The sequence below is a fragment of the Cavia porcellus genome, unplaced genomic scaffold (genome assembly GCF_034190915.1).
Source record: "Cavia porcellus strain 051 isolate PalLab524CR breed Dunkin Hartley unplaced genomic scaffold, mCavPor4.1 scaffold_15, whole genome shotgun sequence".
Taxonomy (NCBI): Eukaryota; Metazoa; Chordata; class Mammalia; order Rodentia; family Caviidae; genus Cavia; species Cavia porcellus.
The window spans coordinates 69,370,973-69,393,206 of record NW_026947498.1 but is presented as its reverse complement, the minus strand read 5'-3'; the positions used below and the strand labels follow the sequence as shown (position 1 = coordinate 69,393,206).

Here is a 22,234-nt window from a genome sequence, read left to right as displayed (position 1 = left end):
CGGATTCTTTTTGCTAACCGTAGTCAATTCTTAATTACTCTCGTAATGGGAGGGAGCAGAGGCAGAAAAGATTCAAAGTAGCAAATAATCCTGAACCATTTAAATGACATGATTTTTAAAAGAGAGCGAAGGAGATTTCCCTTCCTAATGATGTCTGGCTCAGGCTGATGTTAAATGAGGGAAGTATTAACAGCGAGCTCCCCAGGGATCAAGGCTTATTTAACATGTTTATAAATTATTTAGGGCTCGCTTTTCCTGATTTTTGTGAGCGGGTGCTGGGAGGGGACTGTTAGTCCTCCCAGGAGCCAGGGATTGTGCACTCACTGGAGGAGATCCCCAACGGGGAGGTATCATGCTAACCAGCTGCTCTTCATGGGTAGAGGGAGTTTGAGAGGCATCCCCCCACCCACACTCCATGGCTAACAGCAGAAGGGGGTGTGGGCTCTGCTCTAGAACACTGAATGGCTCCCAGTGAAGTGCAACCAGGCCCCTGCATTCCGTCCCAGCCTCCACTCCCAGCCACACTCCTGCTGGGGGAACAGCCTGCGGGGACTGATGACCTGCCGCACTCACGTGGCTGAGGCTCAGGGCTTGGAAGGGTACCCAGGCTTCTGACGTGGAGTCTCCATCCATCCCTGCCACACTGGATGCTGGCTGACTCCCAAATCGTGTCTTGCTCTCTAGCCTGTTTCTGGAAAGGAACTGCTGCTGCTTCTCGTCTGTGGCCAGGGTGCATGGGAAGGACGTCCAAGCTTGTGCTCTTGCACATACCAGCCTGCAAGAGCTGTGTGTGTGTGTGTGTGTGTGTGTGTGTGTGTGTGTGTGTGTGTTCACATATATGGTGCCATTCCATTAACTGCATCCATTACTTCTTCACCTTGTCCTTGAAGTCCCACGTGGTGACATGCCTTAAAATAACTCGAGCCAGGTACTGCACACCGGTAATCATGGCATTCTAGAAAGCTGAGGCAAGATCATAAAGTCAAGTCTAGCCTGGGCAACTTAATGAGACCCTGTCTTAAAATAACAATCAAAAAGGTAGTTATAGCTCAATGCAAAGGCCCTGAGTTCAATCCTTAGCAACTCCTCCAAAACCCCACCCCAGTGATATATACTTCAACATGGATGAATCCTGCAGATGCTGCATTAAATGAACCAAACCAGTCACATGAATAACAGCTATTATGGTTCCTTTTGTTGAAGTGCTCAGAGTGGTCAAAATCCTATAGCCAGAAATGGAATGCTGTTCCTCAGGAGCTGGCAGATGTGAGCTGGGGAGTCACCGTTCAGTGGGTACAGAGCTTTAGAAATGGATGTCAGTGTATGTATCACCACAATAAAAATAATGTGGGCAATAGGCCAGCCTCTGGGAAGAGTGCTGCTGGCCAAAATTATGGGCCTTGGTCCCAGTTGAAGCTCCTCAGGAGGATTAGAGTCCCCTCTGTGCTGCTCAAAGGTTTTCTCTTCCAGGAGCAGGAGGAGCTTCTTGAGCTTGTAGATCCACTAAGTCATCCTGGGGCAGGACGGGACTCCTTCTTGCTGGGAGTCTGAGATCAGCTTTACAGTGAAACAATTAACCTTTTTTTGAATGGGGAAAGTCAATAGCAGAGTCCAGCAGAGAATGTACATGACATCAAAAGTTCCAAGTAAGAAAATGTCAGGTCACTTGTCATGTGTAGCCTACACAGTGTTAGCATCACATCCTGATATGTTAGGCTACAGCTTGAGGAAAAGCTCGGTAAAGCCCTAGTCACAGTGGGTCAGAAATGCTTTGACATAATCTGGCAGATGTAAGGAACTATTGGAAATGTGCCCCTACAGGCTTTGGCCCCACATACTGGCCGAAAGGACCAACCAGGTGGCCAGGGTGTTGGGGCGTGGCATCCAGGTCTAGCCTTGGGAAAGCCTGTTCTTCCTTCTTTAAGGGACTGTCTTTTTAGGGAGAAAAAGGACCACTGCCAAGGCTCCAGAAAGGAAGGAGACATGAAGGGGGGCGTCCCCTCTTACCATCTTTGAGGCTGTGGCAGTGACTGGGGATTTGATCTTTCAGTTCTTGAGATCAAACAAGAGAAATGGGACAGCCCTGCAAACTAGAAAAAGGCAGCTTGCCCACAAATGACAGGAATGCTATTTACACAGCGAGTAGTCAGTTCACTTATATGGAACTTGTAACCCAGAGGTGGCATAAGCTAAGTATAGGACTAGGTCTAGGGGCCATGATGAGTGGCAGGCCAGAATGAGGGGGGTGCCAGGTGGTGTGGCCAGTGTGTTGGGTGGAGTCACACTGCCTCCAGGAGACATCTCTGCTCTGCTGCTTTGGTCCTGGTTTTTGCTTTTGTAAGACTTCACATTCTCCTTGTCTTGCTTATCTGTGGAGCAACTGGTGTCGTGTCGCAGCTCATCTCTCTAAGCACAGCCCTTTGGAAAGCTGAGGACTTTGGTTCTCCACCCCATCCCATTTTATCCCATTGTTTATTTTCCAGAACACTAGTGCAGGGAGCCAGGCTTCTTTCTCGTTTGGTCTCATCCCTCCATTCCAGGCAGTTGTCTAAGTAGCTGTTAGGTTTTGGGGATGTAACTTTGACCCATGGTCTATGAGAGTCATTAAAAAACAAACTGTGTCCTAATGGGCTTCTACTGCCTAGAATTGATTTTCCTCCTCTCTGGAGGTGTTTGGGATGCTGCAGGTTCCCTGCAGCCCTGTGCCTCACCTCCCCAGCCCGCCGCCTGTGCACATTCAGCTGCTCTTTTCCCCAGCTGAGTGAGCACTTCTTTTCAGGGGCAACCGACTGCACACAGATTCCTGAGCTATGATCTCATCAGCGTGTGAGAGGCTGAGCACGTCCACTCCAGCAACTCACAGGGCACAGAGAAGGGCGTCCTGGCGTCTGGGTGGGGCCAGGGTTGGTTCAGGGGGTTGCCCTCTGCGTTTGTGCCAGGGCTAGTACAGGCAAACTCTCGCCTCTATTTCCTATGTCTGTGCAAACTTGGCGGTGGATCCCCACCTGGGAACCCCAGTACAGAGGCTCCCCATCTGCCATGCAACGGGAAATTCCAGGACACAGTCTTGCAGGCACAGCCCAGCCCTGGCCACTATGGCTTCCTGCTCACACTCCTACCTCTGATGTTCCTTTAGTCAGCAAATATTTAATGAGCACCAACTGTGGAGCTTCCTGAAGTGGGTCCATGGAGTCCTTGGGTTGCACCCATCTAAGGTATTGGCTGGAGTGCTGTCTTGGACACTATGCCACACTTAATGCTCCAGAATCTTGGGGAGAGTCTAAGAATCACATTTTAAGTGGCTCTCTTGAGTGATAGCTTTTGGACCCTAAAAGCCCCAAAATATTTTGAGACTTGGTTAAGTTTATGTCAACTTGCTTGGATCACAGTGCCTAGATATGTGGTCAAATGTTTTGGATGAGATTAACACTTAAATCTCGGGATCATGAAAGCTGGGCGTCCTGGTTGCCCAACTCTGGGCTTTCTTGTGTGAGAGGATCCCAACCCATTGCCCTGCACAGGATAGAGTTTAGTTCAGATTTAGCAAATAGAAATACAAGATGTCCAGTTAAATTTCAACTTCAGACAAGCAATGAGTAATATTTCAGTGTAAGAATATCATGCAATATTTGGGATATACTTACACTAAAAATTATCATTTATCTGTGATTCAGATTTTAGCTGGTAGAATGTTAGCTCTGGACATTGCCTCTAGCCCGCGGCAGAATTGCTTCTTGTGAATCTTATACAGCTTTACAAAGGGTTTTCTTAAGTGAGATCTCATTCCATTCGCATACTGGTGGGAGGCAGAGGCCAAGTAGCTTTCCTCCTCCTCCTCCTCCTCCTCCTCCTCCTCCTCCTCCTCCTCCTCCTCCTCCTCCTCCTTCTCCTCCTAATCTGCATTGTAGAGCAGGAGCTGGGGCTCGAAGGTCATTTTCTTAACTGGGATCAGAGCAGCCCTAGCTGCACAGTGTAAGCACTCAGAGGGCTTTTAAATCACTCCATGTTTGTGTGATGTGTATGATGTCTGCAGCTTATTTTGAAATGCATCAAAAAATGATATGGATGAAGGCCTAGACAGAGGAATGACAGACAGATGATAAAGGAAATATGCAAAGTGTTGACTATAGAAAGTAGGTGGTTGATATACAGGTATTTACCTTCAATCTCTTAACTGCTGTGTATGTTTGAAACTATTCCTTATAAAGTGTTGCGAGGAAAAACAAGCCTTGGATGCACAAGTTCCTTCCCAAACCAATTAAGTCAGAACCTCTGCAGGTCAGACTGTGGCAGCTGTATTTTCTCAGAGCTACCTGGGTGATCTGATCACGCCCATTGCTACCCTCTGTGTACCAGCACCACTGGGAATGGTGGGCTAGTTAAAACACAAATTCCTGGGCCCTACACCTAGACTTCCCAACCTAGGAGATTGAGAGGTGGGGCTGAGAATTTGCATTTTAAACAATTCTCAGGTGATGCAGATGCCACTGTGGATCCTCCTGGGCCACTGTGAGAAGTGCTTCCTACACAGGGTCCATATGTTAAATGCTAAGAGCAAGTAGGCCGCATGTTACGTCTGTTGGCAGAGGCAGCCTTCAGTGTGTGAGGGTCACAGTAGGCTTCAGAGAGGAGCAGCCTCCATTTGAGCCTTGAAAGAGGGGATGTTTTCACTGGCAGAGAGGCATTGTACATGCCCCATGAGGGGCACTGTAGTAGCACAGACACAGAAGTGAACAAGGGCGAGATGGGTAGCCAGATTTGGGATGGGATGAGGGGGTGGGGGTGGAGCAGGGTTGGCAGGAAAGAGGCAGGAGAGTTTGTGCCAGATGGAAAGGGCTTTGTTATGCTGGGCATTTGGATTTGATCACCTAGAGTGGGGAGCTAGAGAGAGTCTTTAGCAGCAGAATAATGTGACCAAACTTCCCCTGTAGATTGTTGTTCGGGCAGCACCGTGTAGGACCAAATGGAGAGGAGAGAAGAAAGCTGGGAAGAAGCCCACTTAGGAGGCTACTGTGAGTGTCTGGAGGGAGGGATGGGAGGTCTGCATCGACACAGCACTAATAGTGATGATAAAATAGTGGCTGGCACTTACTGAGGGCTTCTTGGATGCCAAACAGTGCTATGTGCTTTTGCAAACGTTACCTTTGAGTCTTTAACACTGCTCTGCTTGGTCTTACTGATGAGAAAACCTACTCAGAGGTGCAGGGCCAGGCATGCAAGGCGGAGTTTTGGGGGAGTACTCTGGTGATTCAGGCTGAGCCCTGGAAGGGAGGGTGATGGAGTCTGTGTATCCCCCGGCTCAGGGTTAGTCCTCCGTTCATCTGCTGAGGTCTGCTGAGGCTGAGGCGGAGGTTGAGGCTGAGCCAGGAGAGGGGCATGGGGTTTCCATCCCTTATCTTCTCTACCCTCTTGCAGTGGCAGCAGATGCTTTCTCTATGGGCAGGGATATGGTATTGCCTCCCTGCCTCCAACCCCCTGCAGGAACCTGCGCCCTTCTCCACCCCACCTGTAGCTCTGCACTTTCTGCAGCTGCCTGCAGACCACACCTGCAGGCACAACTAAAGCTTCCAGAAGGAAAACGATCTGGCTTCCCTCTCCCTTTCCTGTCCCTGCTGTCCTTGGGGCTGGGCAGAAGACACTCGCAGCCCCTTCCCCATAACTCTTGCCTTGCAGAGGCTCCTCTGGTGGGCTCTGTATGCAGGCAGTTCCATGGGGGAAAGGAAGGCCAGGAGCTGGAGCAGGCTGCAGTCTAAGTCTGAGACACAGGGCTGCAAAGAATAAGCCTGTTAGCTGTTTTTCTGATTACAACTGGGCTCCATGAATGTGGGGCTGAAGGGGCTTTGGCACCAATGGTCAGGTTGAAAGAGAGATATTCATGAAGCACTGGAGGGGCTTTGCCAGCTCCTGACCATTTTTCTGTCTCTAAGAAGGGCTGCTTTCACAACCAATCAGAAAAAGCCCACTGTGCTTCTCTTAAATACCCCTCTCCTCGGTTACCTCCCCTGACCCAGGCTTGGGGCTCCCTGTTCACTCAACCCCTGGCCTACTGCAGTCCTAGACACTGTCTATCTGAGAAGTCTTCAGCAAATGCCCCTGCCCTGCCTTCCCTACCTGGCCAAACACTGAAGGACCAGAACCCTGCCCTGTGGGACACATGTCTGAGGAGAGCAGGTGTGTGCACACATTAGGAGTGTGCATAGGGCAGTGGTGGGTGCAGACCCAGCCTGACCTTCACTCAGAACTGTCTTGCACCTGTTTGTGCAGGACAGAGGGGGCGCTCCTGGCTGGAGACAGGGAGGAAGGGGCTTGCCAAGGAAGGTTGGGTAGAACAAAGGACAGACAGCGGGCACCAAGCCCAGGGAAAATGGGCTGGGGTAGAGGCAGGCAGGCTGTGCCCTTCCCTACCCAGAAAGTAGCCACTACCTTTGCTGTGCATGTTACACCCCTGCGGACTCTTGCTCTTCTCCTTTCTAGAAGTGGACAGCAGAGGGTCCAGCACCTTCCACAGCCTGTCAAGCTCTCCCCACTCACATCTGCAGCCCGGGTTGGGGTTCTGCCCTGGGCTGGTTGCACTGAAGGAAGGCTGCTTGCCAGGGCTGCACAATAGGGCTGTGTTGTCCCTGTTCTTTCTCCCAGCCTCTCGTGCTCGTCAGCCAGCCACCTGCACCTTCTCCCTCCCTGGCTGCAGCATGTGTCATGTGTCAGAGCAGATGGGGGTGGTGTGCCTGGGCTCTTTCTCTGAGCTCCCCTCAGCCAACCATTTGCTCTCCAGATGGATCTGGGTGCTGCGGGGATGGCAGTGCAGACCCAGTAACCCGAGGCTCTGCCTTGATGAATTGGGACACAATTAGATTCTGGAAGTTCAGGAGTTCACACTGGCAGGATTCAGATCACCAGTAAGTGAACCTGCTGAAGAAAATGCATCCCATTCCAGGGGGAAATCCTGGTGAGATTTAAGGAATCTCTTCCACCCCCACATTCCACACTCTCCTCCTCCCTGGGAATCGGCCGTTCCGTCCACCACGCATGCAGCACTGCACAGCTCCAGCGCAGATCCCAGACAATTATCTCCCCAGTTTTATTCACCACACAAATAATATCACAACAGCAATGACATAAAACAAAAGGGAAAAGAAAGCTCCCCATTTTACGACCTTAAGAGATAAACTGCCTTCGGTTCCTTGGTGCCCTTCTGGCTCCTGTCTCTATTATACCCTGTGCTTTCCGTTTCTCTTTTCCTCTCTAAAAGAGGACAAGGGAGGTTCCAGTGCCTTCTGCAACCTGCCAGGCTGTGCCCACCCACACCCAGCATCTGCCCTGGGCTGGCTGTACTGCAGAAGCTGAGCTGGACCAGTTGGGTACCTGGATTGGCAGTTCATTGGCTGGTACCCCTTAGAGCACTTGCACCCCCAAATCTGGAGCCAGAACCACCATGGGAGGGAAGAACCTCAACTTGACCTGAACCCAGGCTGGACTCCGGGAGGCCAGGACTCACCTGGGATGCATGCTGACCATTTCTCTTTGCTGCCCGTGACCCAGTACTGCTCATTCTCCAAAGAGGGTTTAGAGAGATTTTTTTTTTTTTCTGGGGAATCTGGATGAGAATGAGGAATGAGGTGAGAATTTTAGAAATGAGAATTTCTAGCTCTCACATTTCTAAAACAAACTATAAAGACACTTGGGTTTCCTGGCGTTACTTAGTAGGAATCTCCCATCCTGCTTAGGCTGCAAGCCCCACAGTGCTCAGATGCACATCTAGAGTGGCCAACAAGGGTGGACTTGGGGAGAGGACAGTGTCCTGGAGTGTGGAGGGAGTGCAGGATGTGAGGCAGACCGGGGCTCGCTTTTTGCTCTGAGCATTTGGATCTGCAGCTGCTTTCAAGGTCTCTGTCTTGTCACCTGTTAAATGGGGCCTGTTGCCTATTATGCTGGGAGGATGAAGCAGGAGGATTGCAAGTTTGACCTCAGCATGGGCACCTGAATGACATAGCAAAACCCTGTCTCATTGAGCAGAAAAAAAATTTTTTTTAAATGGCTAGCGATGTAGCTGATTGTGAAGGTGTTGAGTCCATCTCTAGCACTACAAAATAAAATAATGTAAAATAAAATAAAATAAGGTAAAAAAAAATGAAATGGGAGCCATGGCAACCTGCCTGCAGCCTTCACAGGGGATCTGATAGCATCATGGTTGTGAATAACAGTGAGACTCCATCCAGATAAAAGGGACAAGCAGGATCCTGACACTACCTTTCTGCTGGTCCCAACTGCTGCTCCCAACCCAGCATCCCGGCCATGCTTACTGACTCGGGTGGAGTCTCTCTCCCCTGTCCCAGGCCAGCAATGTCTGTGGCATCATCTGGAGCTCTGGCTAAACAAAGAGCTGAAAATGTAAAATTGTAGTACAGATGATGGAAATTATCAGGGTGTCATCCAAAAGCAATATTTATTTGACTGGAGTGACTGGCCCAGGCTGAGTTTTGAGCACAGATGTTTAAAGAGATGAGGGAAGAGATGGAGGGTGTGTTGGATGCCAAGGGAAAGGGATCACATGCCTCACACAGGGACGGGAGAACCATGGCCATTCATGTCACCATATCCAATTCACCTGGACTCATATTGTCATAGGCTAAGCCAGTACACACGCTGCACAGCTCCAAAAAGGCTGTCATTGCTGGGTCCCTGGAAAGGCAGGGGAGGACCAGAAAGACCGAGAAGTGCCAACTGCTGCTGGCCTAATCCTGGTCACCAGGGACAATGAGAAAGGAGGCTTTAATTGCAGCAGGAGGAGGGCAAGTCAGACAGTGGAAGAACTTCTGCTAGAGAGGTCAAGGGCTCTTCAAAGCTGTCCGGTGTGGGGAAGTAACCCACACATAGTGGGTCTGTCAGTTGACCTGTTTGGTCAGGAAGCATCTGTTGAGTGTTTATGGTATTCATAGTGGCCCACTTTTCTGAGTATTTCATCTTCACACAAGTTTGAGAAGTCACTGCTTTTATGGCTAGTGGTGATATTACCATCATTAATCCTATTTTTTTATAATGAAGATTGAACCTACCACTAAGACACATCCCTGGCCATTAAAAGAACTCTATTTTGAGACAGGGTCTTGCTCAGTTACCACCCTTGAACTTGTAGTCGTTCTGCCTCAGCTGAGTAACTGGGACTATGTGTATGTACCATCATTTCCTGCGTTAACTCTTTTAAAGAGAAAAAGGTGGGGGGCCCAATGATTCAGAGCTATTCCTGCTGGGGTGCTGTCTGCTGACTAGGTCAGGGATGCTGATGTCAGGGCAACCCACAGGGCCTTCTGCTCATAGTGTGTCCTCTTCTTCCACACCCAATCTGCCTTCCTAAAAAGCTTTGGGAAGGCTTGATGTGCAGAGGTGTGTACCACCCACCCGGAAACGTGTGACACCTTCTTCACTGGACACTCAGAGTAGGAGACTCACCATTCATTCAGCAGATATAGGGGCTGCATCCAGAGGTGAAGAAGACATTATTATTCTTGCCAACTTTCAGAAGACCTATTCATTTCTTTGTTTCTCAGCCCATGATAGATTTGAAAAACATTTTTGATCAATTCCCTCAAGCAGAATTATCACCTGCCACAACTTCCTTCTCAAGGCTGGCTGTTTTATGAGTGTCTACACTTTCCTGTGAGTGGGCACGTTATCCACAGTCCCTTCAGCCAAAAACTGAGATTCCCTGTCCTTTGTTCCAGCATTCTGTTTTTTTTTCTTCTCATTCAACACTAATTCAGTCTGCAGTGGGTCAGTCAATTGCTGGGTTAAGCAGCTAGGTGTATGTCCCTGAGCCAAACTGACATGACCACTGGCTAGGTTTGCAGACATTAGCCATTCAGCTCTCCCATCCTGCTCTCATGGACCCCATGGTCTATCTAGGCTCTGGAGGGGCTTTCCCAAGCATGGCATTCCTAGGGCTCTGTGTTGCCCCAAGCCAACCCCTCCTGTCTCCTGGGAATTACAGGCCTAAGGGTGGTGCCCAAGGCCAGGTTTTGGCTGATCCTACCCTTCGGAAAGAAACAAAGGACTTTTCCTTCTCACTGGGCACTGGGTCCAGCTCTTCCTGTGAGTTGTCTCCGGTGGTCAGCTTAAGGAAAGAGCTCTACAGAAAGAGCCATTCTGCTTAATGCCATAATGAGGAGAGATTTTGGTCATGGGGTCCTGTTTCTCTGTGGAGTTTGATATCTGAGAAAAGCAGGAGCACTGGAGACTGACCCTCAGTCTCAGGATGTCATGTCCTCAATGTGTAACCTCAGACAAGTCACAGGCATCCCTGAGCCTCGGATCCTCAGCAGTAAAGTATGGACAGCAGTACCATCTTGCAGTAAAGTTGTGATGGTTAAATGAGACATTTGTGAAGGCTTCTGGTGTGTATTTGACATTTAGAACAAGACAGCCCACTTTCCTTCCAAGTACATCTGACTTCCAACCTCATAAGGACACATTTATCCCAGTGCCATGCAGAAGAAAGGCTAATAGATCTTAAAAGTAAGGAAGGTTGCCGGGCGTGGTGGCTCACGCCTGTAATCCCAGCACTCGGAGGCTGAGGTGGGAGGATCGTTGAGTTCGAGACCAGCCTGGGCTACAAAGTGAGCTCAAGGCCAGCCTGAACTGCATAGTGAGACCCCGTCTCAAAAAAGACAAAAAAAAAAAAAAAAAAAAAGGTTTCCCACCTGCATGGCTGTAACAGTGCTTCCCAGGGTATGGGCCCTGGACCATCAGTGTCTGCATCACCTAAGAACTTGGTAGCAACACAGTCTTGGGCTCTAACTGGACCTGATGAATGAGAAATGGGAAGGAGCCCTCCACGTGATGCTGATGCCCACAGACCGTGACAACCAGCAGGCTGGGGATGGCAAGACAGTTGTCAGGGGGCCAAATCCCTTCACAGATGTGTTTTGTTTGGTGTCTGCCTCAGCTGGAGCTGAGGAGCAGCTGCCCCTAGGAGCGGCAGTGTCCTCCGAAAGGGGCTCACAGTCTTCGCTCCGTGACTCCTGTTTGTGTCTTGTCAGCTGGCCTTGCTGACTGCCCATCCTGCAGGCCTCTGCATCTGCAGCCCCAGCTCTAGGCCAAGGGCAAGTGTGGGTCTGAGCTGCAGACAGGGAGCAGTTCTGCCTGGTGGTCTCGGTGATCAGCCTGGAGGTGGAGCTGGCCGGCCTCACAGGCAGTAGGAACAGGGTAGGCAGTTTTCAGATTCCTAAAACCACCATCAGGTTCTGCTGGTTTCCTTTCAGTATTTGGTTTGAAGTGTTGTGAAATCCCAGCACATCACACACACCCACATTCAACTAAGAGTCCAAAAATACCCTCCACAGCCAAATAGAGATGATTTTTATATTTCCCACTATCGTGGATTATCTGCCTCGCTGCTCTCTGCCACCCCCGCGGTTGGCACAGCTAATGAGCACTGACTTTCCCTGCACTGGAGAATGTGGAGGAGCAGAAGGCGCCTGGGACTCAGCACCCATAGCAGGGAGCTGCTTGGTAGGCTGCAGAAATATCAAGGTGGATGAACACCAGGAAGGCCACCAGGCCCGGGCCATGATGGCCACAGTCTAAGAAGCTGAGCAGCCAAAGCGCCCCCCAGAGGAGATGAAATAGACAATCGTGACTGGAGACCTGACAGCAGCAGGCATCTGACCAGGAGAGGTGGAATATGCCAGAATGTGCCAGAAACCAGCCTGGGACGGGGCAGAGGGAGGAGAACGAAGCTGGTTCAGCCTGGGATACAAGAACTGAAGAGCAAGCCTGGAAAGCTTCCCTTCTCTGTGCCTGCCAAGGCTGGACAAAGCGGTGAGCCTCCATGCCTTCCTGGGTGTGTGAACGGGGTCCCAGCAACTGGAAGGTGGGAAGCCGACTGGCTAAGGCCGGGCTTTGGCATCCAGTAGACCTCAGGGCAGACCGTGGCCCTGCCAGCTTGTATGTACCTGGCCAAGCTACCCAAATTTTCTACGCCTCAGTTTTCTCATCTTCAAAGACACAAAAGAGAAAAAGAAAGAGCCTATGGTGAGGAGAAAATGAGATCACATTTATAAAACAATTAGCATAGAGTAAATGACACAATAACACTTAGGAATAATCACAATTATTAGAATGCACAAACGAATATTTGCATCAGAAGACCAGATATCAGGGATTTGGTGAATTGGAAGCCATTGATGAAAAAAATGGAAGCAGTTGTAGACATTAATCAGTGACTCCAAGACTGTGGGATGCTCAGAAGCAGGGTTCCCCAAAGAGACAGTGAACCCTCACAAGACTTGAGACCCAGAGCTTTCCTTAGTAAATAAATGTTGGTTCATGGAGCAGAAAAGATGCAAGAATACCCTGAAAGTGGTGGGGACCAGACACTGCTGAAGTCACCAAGAGGTGTGGCTGCCATGAAGTAGCCCCCCATCCTGTTGCTTGGGCAGAGAGAAGTGCTCCCCAGACCAGAACCCAGAGGAAGGACAGAATGACCTCAGATTACAGCCAGGCGGGTCATTATTAACAGCAAGAAAGTCCAAATTGACCTGATTTCCACTTTCCCTTCTTACCAAGAAATATATTTTCAATTTTTTGGAGGAGGGGGGTCCATAAAATCTCCAACAGCTGCTCGTCCTGCCCTTCTGATCTAAGCGGCATGGCACTTGAGACCTGGATCGCTCTCCCCATCGCACTCCTGGGTCTCCCCAGAACCACTGTCCCTTTTTTGACTCAGATATTGATCTCTAGGGCGATCAATCTGGAAAAAAGGAGCGACTTGGGATGGGATAAGCATTCATACATTTCTGACTCTGTCCAGCTGTGTAAATGGTTTAGAGGAGAATAAATGATCTCACTTATAATCAGAGGGGTGGGGCACAGACCCAGTAAATTACAATTAAACTGTAAAGGGGAGTGCCGCTGCCTCCCAAGGCCCCTTCCACACTAACGCTTCATGCGATTATGAACATTAACCTTCCTGGGGGCCATTCCAATCATCTAGAGACACAGAGACCAATTGAATTTTGGATTCCCAGCTTCTTGGGGAAAAGGTCTGCAGTTCCCTTGGAGAGAGGGGGAGTTGGGGAGGTCATGAGCGCAGGGATGCTGCAGGTGCTGGTGAGCTGGCTGTCTTGAGCTGCACAAGGGTTGAGCAGCCAGTGCCTGCTCAGTGTGCAGTGTGGCCTTGATCCCAGCCTGCTTCTTCTCTGACCTTCTGCATCCTCCTCTCCTGAGGACTTGCTTTAATCAGGTGCCCCAGAAACATAGCCCGAGCTGGAGTTCTCATGCAGCAACCAGTGAACAACCAGGAGGTGGCACAGGCAGCGGCCGGGCTACCTGATGCCATGAGGGGTCCTGAGAGAGGGCAGCCTGTCCTCCACCTAAAGACATGGAACTCGATTTTTCTGCACCTCTATCTGCTAGTACTCGGCCAAGGGCCTGGGAAGGGGCAAATGTGTAGCCTCCCAGGCAAGTCTGCAGGTGGGATCACGGTGAGGGAGACAGGACATCAGCAGCACCCTCTCCCCTGTGAAACATCTAGGTCCAACTCAGGAGGTTCTGTACACACTTCTGAACGTGGATAGAAGTGGATTGATAGGAAGAGGGAGGTCTAAGTCCCTTTACCCTATAGTCTACAAGATTATGCTCAAAAGCAAATCATTGTTGGGCTAATCCTTCCAAGACTAATCATATTTAAAGGCTTATTATAATAAACATTCTTATGCCAAGCTGTCTTGCCACCTTGATTCTCACAGTGGTTCTGTGAGATGCATCTTATTACGATCCCCTGCACAAAACTATTGCTGAGTGTTTAAATGTTTATCTAAGGCGACTCAGGTCAAAGTTGTTTATATCAACGGTAATTTTTCAGACAGGAAATAGTTAGTACATTTCCCCAGGCCTATGGGGACTACTGTGTCTAGGAGAGGATGTCACTGAGCCACTCTTTATGCCATCCACCTCTTAATCCCCTTCCCATGCATTAGCCTTAGATGAAAATGTTTCTCAGATGTCTTTGGTGTTAAGATATCTGTAGATTCTAAAGGCTTACTTGGAGTTTTAAAAAGATGATGGTACCCGCTTCATGGGTCTTAGACTCTAACCAGGGAGGCAGATTTGGGGCAATAGGGAGATTTGACAAAGTGCCAAATAGGAGGGTAAGTGGGCATCACAGGAACTGGAGGAGGGAACTTCCATAGGGGCAGTGTGCCAGGCTGGCCTTCTGAGAAGAGGGAATCTTGGGTCAGCTGTATTCAAGCTTGCTGCTAGAGTCCCTTCCTGCCAGCTGATTGTCACTGAGACACCTGTTGCAGGAAGTGGCACAGCATCCATTCATGAATTGGTTCATGAGTCTGCTAAGCCCACTCCGTGCGGCAGGCTCTGTGCTTGGCACTGGGGCTGGGGCAGAGCTGAGGGGCCTCAGAGCACCGCACCTAATGCATTCATTGTCCACAGCAGTGTTAAGCTGTCAGTCCCTAATTCCAGGCCAGGATGGGTTCCTGGCACTCTATCTGCTCTGGACTTCATTCTACATTCATTAAACAAGAGGTCATCGTCTTATGACCCTGGAGAGAAGAGGCACTCTGGGAGGCAGTGGGCCACTTAGAAATGTCTTGGCTGCAGGTCGCAGAAACTACCACCCACGGTAACTTTAAACCCAAGGATTTATTTAATCACTTAACAAGAGTTTGGATGTGGCTGTGACCGCTGGTCTTGGCTCCCTGGCTGCAAATAGCACCAGGATATTCTCTTCCTTGTCTCCTGCCTCGTCTGGTAGTTTAAACCCTGGCTGCTATAGCTCTAGACATCACACTCACATGCAAGGCAGGAAGGCAGGGGGAGGGAGGGCTGGCGCCTGCTAAGTGGGTTCTCTCCTGAGGCAGGCAAACACTTCCCCCAAATCTGCAGGAGGCTTCTCTTATTCTCAGAGGCCAGGACTGAGCATGCAGGAAACCCTCCCTGCAGGAACAGTCTGGAGGCAAGTGGCTCACCTGGGTTAGCAGCAGTGTGACCAGGGGTTTGCTCTCAAGAGTAATGGACTAAACACCAATGAGGCAGACAGCAATGTTAGCCACAGGGAGAGCCAGGACTTCCTATGTGACCCTGGACACTGAGCCTCCATCCCAAGAAACGTCTGGGTTAGTCGTAGTCCTTTTTGATCTCCGTGCCTGCTTCTTGCTAGGCCTTCCTCAGAGGCTGCAGAGCAGCTCTATAATCTTTTCATCCATCAGCACATGGGGACCAAGCCTGGAACCCTCTCATTCTCTTTCTACCCCTGAATCAGCCAGGGGCCCCTTCTGGTTTCTGTCCCGCTTCCCCCACACTGGGGCAGGTAATGGGAGGGAGAAGAAAGTGAAGGGAGGGTGGGTGTTCATTAAACACCAGATGTTTAGCTCTGTTGGCTGTGTCACCCTGAGTGGCGCTGGCTTCACTTCTCTCTGTCTCCCTTGCCTTCTCCATTCTGTCTGCCTGGAGTCTAAAACTGCAGAGCCTAAGCACAGAGTGGTGGACAGGAAGGGAAGTGGTCCCTACTGGCTCACCCAGGAGTGGAGAGAAAAAGTGGGGCTCAGATCTATGGCCACAGGGGCAGGGATGTACATGGCCCAGACAGAATCTGATCTGGAAAAGCTGGTCTACAGCGCTGAGATCTCAGACTTGGACTCACTATTATCTTAGTCACTTTCCTGGTCACCAAGACGCAGCACCTTAAAGGCAGAGAGGTCTGTATTGGCTCGGTTTCAATTCATGGTCAGCCAGCTCTAAAGAAGAAACAAGAGGGCTGAGGGGCACGGTGGAGGAAAGGTGCTCACCCTAGCACAACCTGGAGGCAGACAGAAAGGAGGAGCTAGAACAAGAACGTGCCCTTCCAGGTCACCCAGTGACCCAATTTCAACTGTTCCACATCGCCATCAGCAAGTCTAGCTACTGCCTCATCAAAGGATGAATCCACAGAGGACTATAGCACCCTATGATTCAATCCTCTTCTACACACGTGAATTCAGGGGAACATTTTAGATCGAATCCATAACAGCATCTGACACATAGTACAGGACCTTTGACTCTGTCATTTGACGTAACTGAGTTTTTCAGCCTGCTGAAGGCCTGGGGAATGATCTGAGACCAGCAAGGGATAAGTGGAGAAAGCCCATTGGAGACTCTGGGAGGCAGATCACAGTCTGTCTGGGAGGAGGTACGGACAAACTGGTGTGTTAGAGTAGGACCAGAGAGCAAGACCAGTGAGAGACCAGTGAGGTGACAGACAGACATGTTTTGTTTGGCACATACAGAAATTTCAAACAAATGCCAGTGGAGGCCAGCATTTAAACATGAAGAAATTGGATGTAAGCCCAAGTATTTAGATTTTCTTTAAGAATGAGCTGGCCTGGGCCAGCACCCTTACAGAGCAATGGTCAGCTAGAAGAAAAGAACTTCATGGCAGCTGTCCTGCCACTGTCCCCTCCACGTGGCTCCTAAGTCACTTCTCAGTCCTGAGGCTATCGGAGCTTGGGATCCATGGCTGATGGCCACATGCCAGGATCTGACAGTGGGCTGGGCGTGGGAAGTGCATGGCAGGTGGTCAGGGAATGCTGAGGTATGGTCAGGATGCCTGGAAAGACGTTAGCACGTTAACCGAGTCGGGGGTTAAGGAAGAAAGCAGGCAAATTTGTTTGGGCAGGTTGTACTAGTGATGTCTGGGTGACAGAATGAGGGAGGCGGCTATATGACCTGGAATTCAGAAGAGAGGCCCTGGGGAGCCCATAGGGCAGGGCTGGGAAGGGAGCCTGATAGGAGATGGCAGGGGAGGCCACCCAGGAGCAGCCATAGCGCGCGAAGAGTGAATTGAGAATGGAACCTTGGAGAACCACGATCCCGGGAGGGAGAACTGGAGGAAAGTTAGGGCCAATCAGGAGGCGGGAAGGACTCCCAGATGACCGGAAGTGGGTATAGCGTTTACTGCTGCTGTCCTCTACATCACCTGTTTTGAAGCCCAAAAAGTATTTTCAGAAAGCCACTGGCCAAGAGTTAAGTGCAGCAAAAGCCCTTATTCTTTCTGAATCCCTGTCTCTGTGCCCCACTCAGCCACTGCAGCTGTACCCCCCCCCCCCGTGACACAAGAGCTCAACCACTTGCATGGTGGCATTTTGAACTATTTCAGGAATCCTATCTTTAATAAGTTAAGAATGAAAATCTTTGTCTGTAAGCAAAAGTGTCACTGTCAGCCTAAAAACAACCCACCAGGAAAGGAACATCCCAGAGGGTTCTGTCTTTAGCCTCCATAAGAGTAGGCGAAATGCAGCCTCCGAAAGGGTGTTGGAGCCAGCTCGACTTGTTGCTTCTCCACTGTGCCCTGTCCCCTGCCTCTGTGGCCTTGGATCGTATGCATAGGAAATGAGGGTGAGTTTGCTGTGAGGGTTAAATAGGATGACTTCCTTGTGTGCTTGCGTGTGTGTGTGCGTGTGTGTGTGTGTGTGTGTGTGCACAGGGTGGAGTCTGAGCCTGTCTCCCCACGCAGTGTTCCTTCTGTCTCCTGCAACACCATTGGTACAGAAGGCAATTGGCAGATGTTACTGGTCTCACTTCGTTTCCATAGATTTACAAGCATCCCCGTATGTGTTACTGAAGAACTGGGTGTAAGTCCTATTTTAAGAACACAGTGGAACTCATTACTTGAAGAATGCTTTGGTAAACCGTTTTGGGAAGAGAACACCAGTCACCTTTGCATACATTTTGTGTCAGAGTTCATGGCTTTTGTGCTGAAGTGTATCTCACCTATGCGCTCTATTTTGTGGCCTCCCCTTTGCACTTTGTGGCTGTCCTCTTTTCCATGGGGACAGATACTCTTACTCTGTCCTGTGCCTGCCATTTCTGCATTTCTGGTCTTCTCTCTTCCCACCACCTAGGGCTGCACATCCATGGCCTCTGATTTTCACCCTGTAGTGACCTCCCCCACCCCACATTGTGTGGCCCAGACTTGCTGAACACATTTATCAGCTACTGCTCCTCCTCCTGAGAAATTCAGCACGATGGCTCTCTGGATGTCAGAATGTGTTTGCCCCAGAGGATGACCAGGTGCAGTGTCCTGTGGCTTGGTCCATCTCTTGGTGCACCAGCCATGATGTCAAGGGACAGTAAGGGGCTTGTTTCACTCACTGGCCATGGGGGTGCACACTGGGGGGAGCATGAGGCTGGCAGTTGAGGTTGATGGGTGTGGTGGGCAGCACAATGGCCACCAAAGAGGTACCTGGCCTTATCCCGGGACCCCATGAATATGTCACCTTACCTGGCAAAAGAGATTTGCAGATTGATTTGGTTAAGGACCTGGAGGTGGAGGATTTTCCTGGATTACCTGGATGGGCCTGACGTAATCTGATGGGTCCTTAAAGTGGAGAACATTTCTCAAATGTCATCCGAGGAAGGTGTAACTATCTGAGAATGGTCAGAGATGCAGTGATACTGGCTTTGAGGATGAAGGGCAGAAAAAGGAAGTGGGACTCTTCCCTGTAAATTCCAGATGGCAGTGCCACCTGCCAACATCGTGATTTCAGCCCACTGAGACCCAAGACCAACTTCCAACCCACAGAACTGTGAAATGATAGATGGGCATTGCTTTAAACCACAAGGTCCGTGGTCATGTGCGATCTCAGCAACAGGAAATGAATCCAGTGGGCAAGCCAGGGCCAGCAAGCAGTCTCGCCTGGCTCATCAAGTGAAGTTGGCGCGAGTTCTCCCGCTCAATGAGTGGCTTCATCCATCCAGTCCCTAGGCCTGTGTCTATTGGATATCTTGTGGCCACATCCATCTCCCAATGCCCAAGTCAGATGCCCATAGTGCACAGGGACCACAGAGGGCCTATTTCACTCACTGATCAGAGGCAAGTGTACCCTGGAGAGAGTGTAGGGGTGGCCGTAGATGCCAGACTGAGAGAGAGAAGTCCCCATCATCTGGGGGTCATCAGTCCATCTCAATCCAGTATATCTTAGGAGCTTTTCTTTTAAGAAAAATTGTGATGGCACATATATAACATAAAAATTGCAATCTTAAGCTCAGTAGGGTAAGGACACTAGATTGTTGTGTGACCCTCCACCATTCATCTCCAGAATTCTGTGCATTCCACAGATAGAAACTCTTCACTTACTAAGCAATAACTTCCCCATCCCTTTCCCCCTATTTCCCCTGTTTCTATGAATTTAACTATTCTAGGTATTTAATATAAATGGACTTACACTGTATTTATCTTTTTGAGACTGGCTTATTTTACTTTGCATAATATCCTCAGGATTCATCCATGCTGTAACATGTCTGAATTTCCACCCTATTAAGGCTGAAACATAGTCCATGTGTACCACATTTTGTTTGCGCATCCATCTGTCGGCGGACATTTCAGAAGCTTCTGCCTTTTGCCTGCTATGAGCAATGCTGTACGACATGGATGTCCCTTCAGTACTCCACTTTGGTTCCTCTGGGTGGATCTCATTGGTAATTCTAGGTTTCACTTTTATTTAGCCACACTTTTTCTCATGATGACCACACAAGTTTAACCTTTTTTCAAGGGAAGGGTTCACTGACATTAAGCACATTCATGGGCTTGTGCAACTCCCCCAACCCCATCCATCGCTTTCAGAGCTCTCTGAGTGACAGGATGAGGTGTGTGTTGAGGAACCTTGCTCAGGAGAGCATGTAGAAGTTCACCCTCCCACAAAGGTTTGTGTTGAGCGAGTGAATCTTTGCTGGAAAAGGCCTTTTGCTGGATTTGCATCTGTTTTTGAGCTACAGGCATATTTCCCAATGCACTTTCCATTTTCCCCAGCCACAGAATATCTGATAGCAAAATATTTTCATACTGAGCGCCTGCCCATGGGGAGGAGCCAGGAGGCTGCTCTAATGAATAGATAAGCGGGTGTGTGTTTGGCAATCTCCTCGGCATTTAATTCCAGTAATTAGAGTAGACAAGTCTCCTTTGTTTTCTTTTTCCTTGGAAAACAATAAAGAAAAATTACAGAATATTTGAGAAACAGGAAGTAAAACTAAGCTCATCATATCATCTTCGGGCCACCCTGTTTGTGCTGCTTAGCTGTGCCAGGAGGCAGGCAAGCATGCGTTCCTCTCCACCCTTTTGCTTGCAGCCATACTATGGCTCCAGGAGCCAAGGTCCTAGTAGTGGCCTGTGGCCTCCTGCAGCAGGCTCTGCCCCTGTGCCTTTGGCCACCTTCTCTCCATGAGTCTGTCCTTTCTAACACAGCTGCCCTGAAGATGTTCACACTTGTTTGTTTTCTTGACTGTGTTGGGTTAGTTCTGACCGTTAGTTCACTGACTCCATGTGAAGGTGCAAGCCCAGCTGCATGAGCACAGATGCAGAGTGATTGCAGGCTGTACTTAGTAGGTTTTCCTGGAGTGGCCTGGACTTCACTCATAAGGCCGTGTGAAGCAATGCCATTTTCTGGGTGGCTAGGTCCACTGTGGTATGCTGAGCCCAGCACTAGAGCCACAGCCTGGGTTTGTGCCTGGCTTCTATCTGTCTGACCTTTTGGCTGGTTCATGCCTCACTTTCCCAATCCATAAAATGGAGATGATAAGAGTATCTGCCTAATCTACAGATTCTTTTGCGGGTTAAATGGCATGCTATAATGACCATAGAGCACTGTTTGGTACCTCACAGCATAGTAGGACAGGTCCTTGCTTTAGTGACAATGGAAATTAAAACTAATGTGACTGTCTGGATTTACAGGCAGAAGCTTTAACTGGCAGGTTGGAGAAGATAAGAAAGGAGCCCAGCTTGAATCCTAGCTAGAGGGAGCATATTTGGTAAGGAGGAGAAGGAAGAGGAGGAGGAGGAGGAGGAGGAGGGTAGCATTTAGAGATTAGGTGAGGGTCAGGTGGATTGTTATCTCACAGCTGGTGTTGTTCTTAGATCGAGTCCTCATGACTTGAGGGGCAACTTACTGCTCAGGGGAGGAAGCCTTATGGGCAATACTGACTACGTGAGCTCTGCTGGAATCCAAGGTGACCGTAGGTTTAGGGCAGTGACGGCAAACCTTGTAAGAGACGAGTGCCCCAACTCCGACCCCCAAAAGCTGCTTATTTATTGCAAAGTGTCAACCCTTTAATCATACTTGAACATCTTTGGTCTTAAAAGAAAAACAGGGCCAAGGATTTAGCTCAGTGGCACAAGCGCCTGCCTGGCAAGTGCAAAGTCATGAGTTCAATCCCCAGCACCAAGGAAAAAAAAAAAAGAAAGAAAAACAAATACTAACACGTGTGCCACAGGCTTGCCACCACTGGTTTAGAGCTATGGAGGCTTCGCGCTGTAGATGTTCTCTGTCTTGAGAATAGACAGGGTGCAGTGAGTAAATTTAGAGGAATAAACTTTGTCTTGTTAAATTTTAGATGGACATTCCCTAAATAATTCACATGTCTAGATATAGAGCTGAGAAAAATCTGACCCAAGTTGAAGGTCAAGCTTTGCTCTCCTTTGAGTCAGCTGTTAGATATTCACAGGCCCAGGTAAAAATCATGTTTTTAGCAGAAACCACTTTAAGTCCTTGCCTATCTTAGGATAAAACACAAACCATGCTCTTAACCTGTTAAGGGCCCAAGAGGTCGTCCCCGTGGTGGGCTCTGACTACGTCATGAATTCCGCCACCATTCCCTAGTCAATCCTGACCTGAGTATTTGCTCTGCAGCCCCAGTTTATTCATCTGAAGACACTGGGTTGAACCAAATGATCCGCCAGAACCCCTCTCCTGACATTCTCTGTGATGACACTCTCACTTCATCCTCTCTCGGGTTTAGTGGCAGCTGGAACAGTGTGGCTGGGACTGTAGGAAAGACTTCCAAGTGCTGATAGGACAGATGCTCCCTGGAGCTTTCTAGGAATGTGTGGGACAGGGAGAGAGCATGCCGCTGGGAAAGGGCTTCCCCAACCCTCACCCCCAGGTTCCAGGGCCTTCTGCCTACGCCTTCCCCACTGGTCTTTACCTTCCCTTTGGGGCCCAGAGGCCTGGACAGGGGGACTGGAGAGAAAAGAGGAAAGTCCATATCCAATCTGCTCTATTCAGAGCAAAGGGAAGGAATCTGCATCTCAATTTTATCTTTGTGCCCAGTTTGGCTAAGCTCGGCCCCCCAAGTGGTGAGTGATGGGTGGGTGGGAAGATGCCTCAGCTGCTCCTGGAGGGCAGCTGGGCAGCTGGGCAGCTGGGAGGCCGGTGGCCTGGGCCTGGTGGGGGACTGAGAGGCGCCCCCATGCCTT

The 22,234-nt window shown here is 49.7% G+C and overlaps 1 protein-coding gene across 2 annotated transcripts in view; it reads left to right on the top strand.

Moving 5' to 3' along the window:
- Positions 1-4,869: 4,869 nt before the first annotated feature.
- The window catches only part of Sema5b (semaphorin 5B), a 67,667-nt gene continuing 50,302 nt past the window's right edge, over positions 4,870-22,234 (top strand). For both annotated transcript variants that reach the window (XM_063225088.1, XM_063225087.1), the window contains exon 1: positions 4,870-5,012. In XM_063225088.1, the coding sequence (XP_063081158.1) occupies positions 4,964-5,012 (49 nt within the window). In that variant the 5' untranslated portion in view covers positions 4,870-4,963. The remainder of the gene's footprint in view (positions 5,013-22,234) is intronic.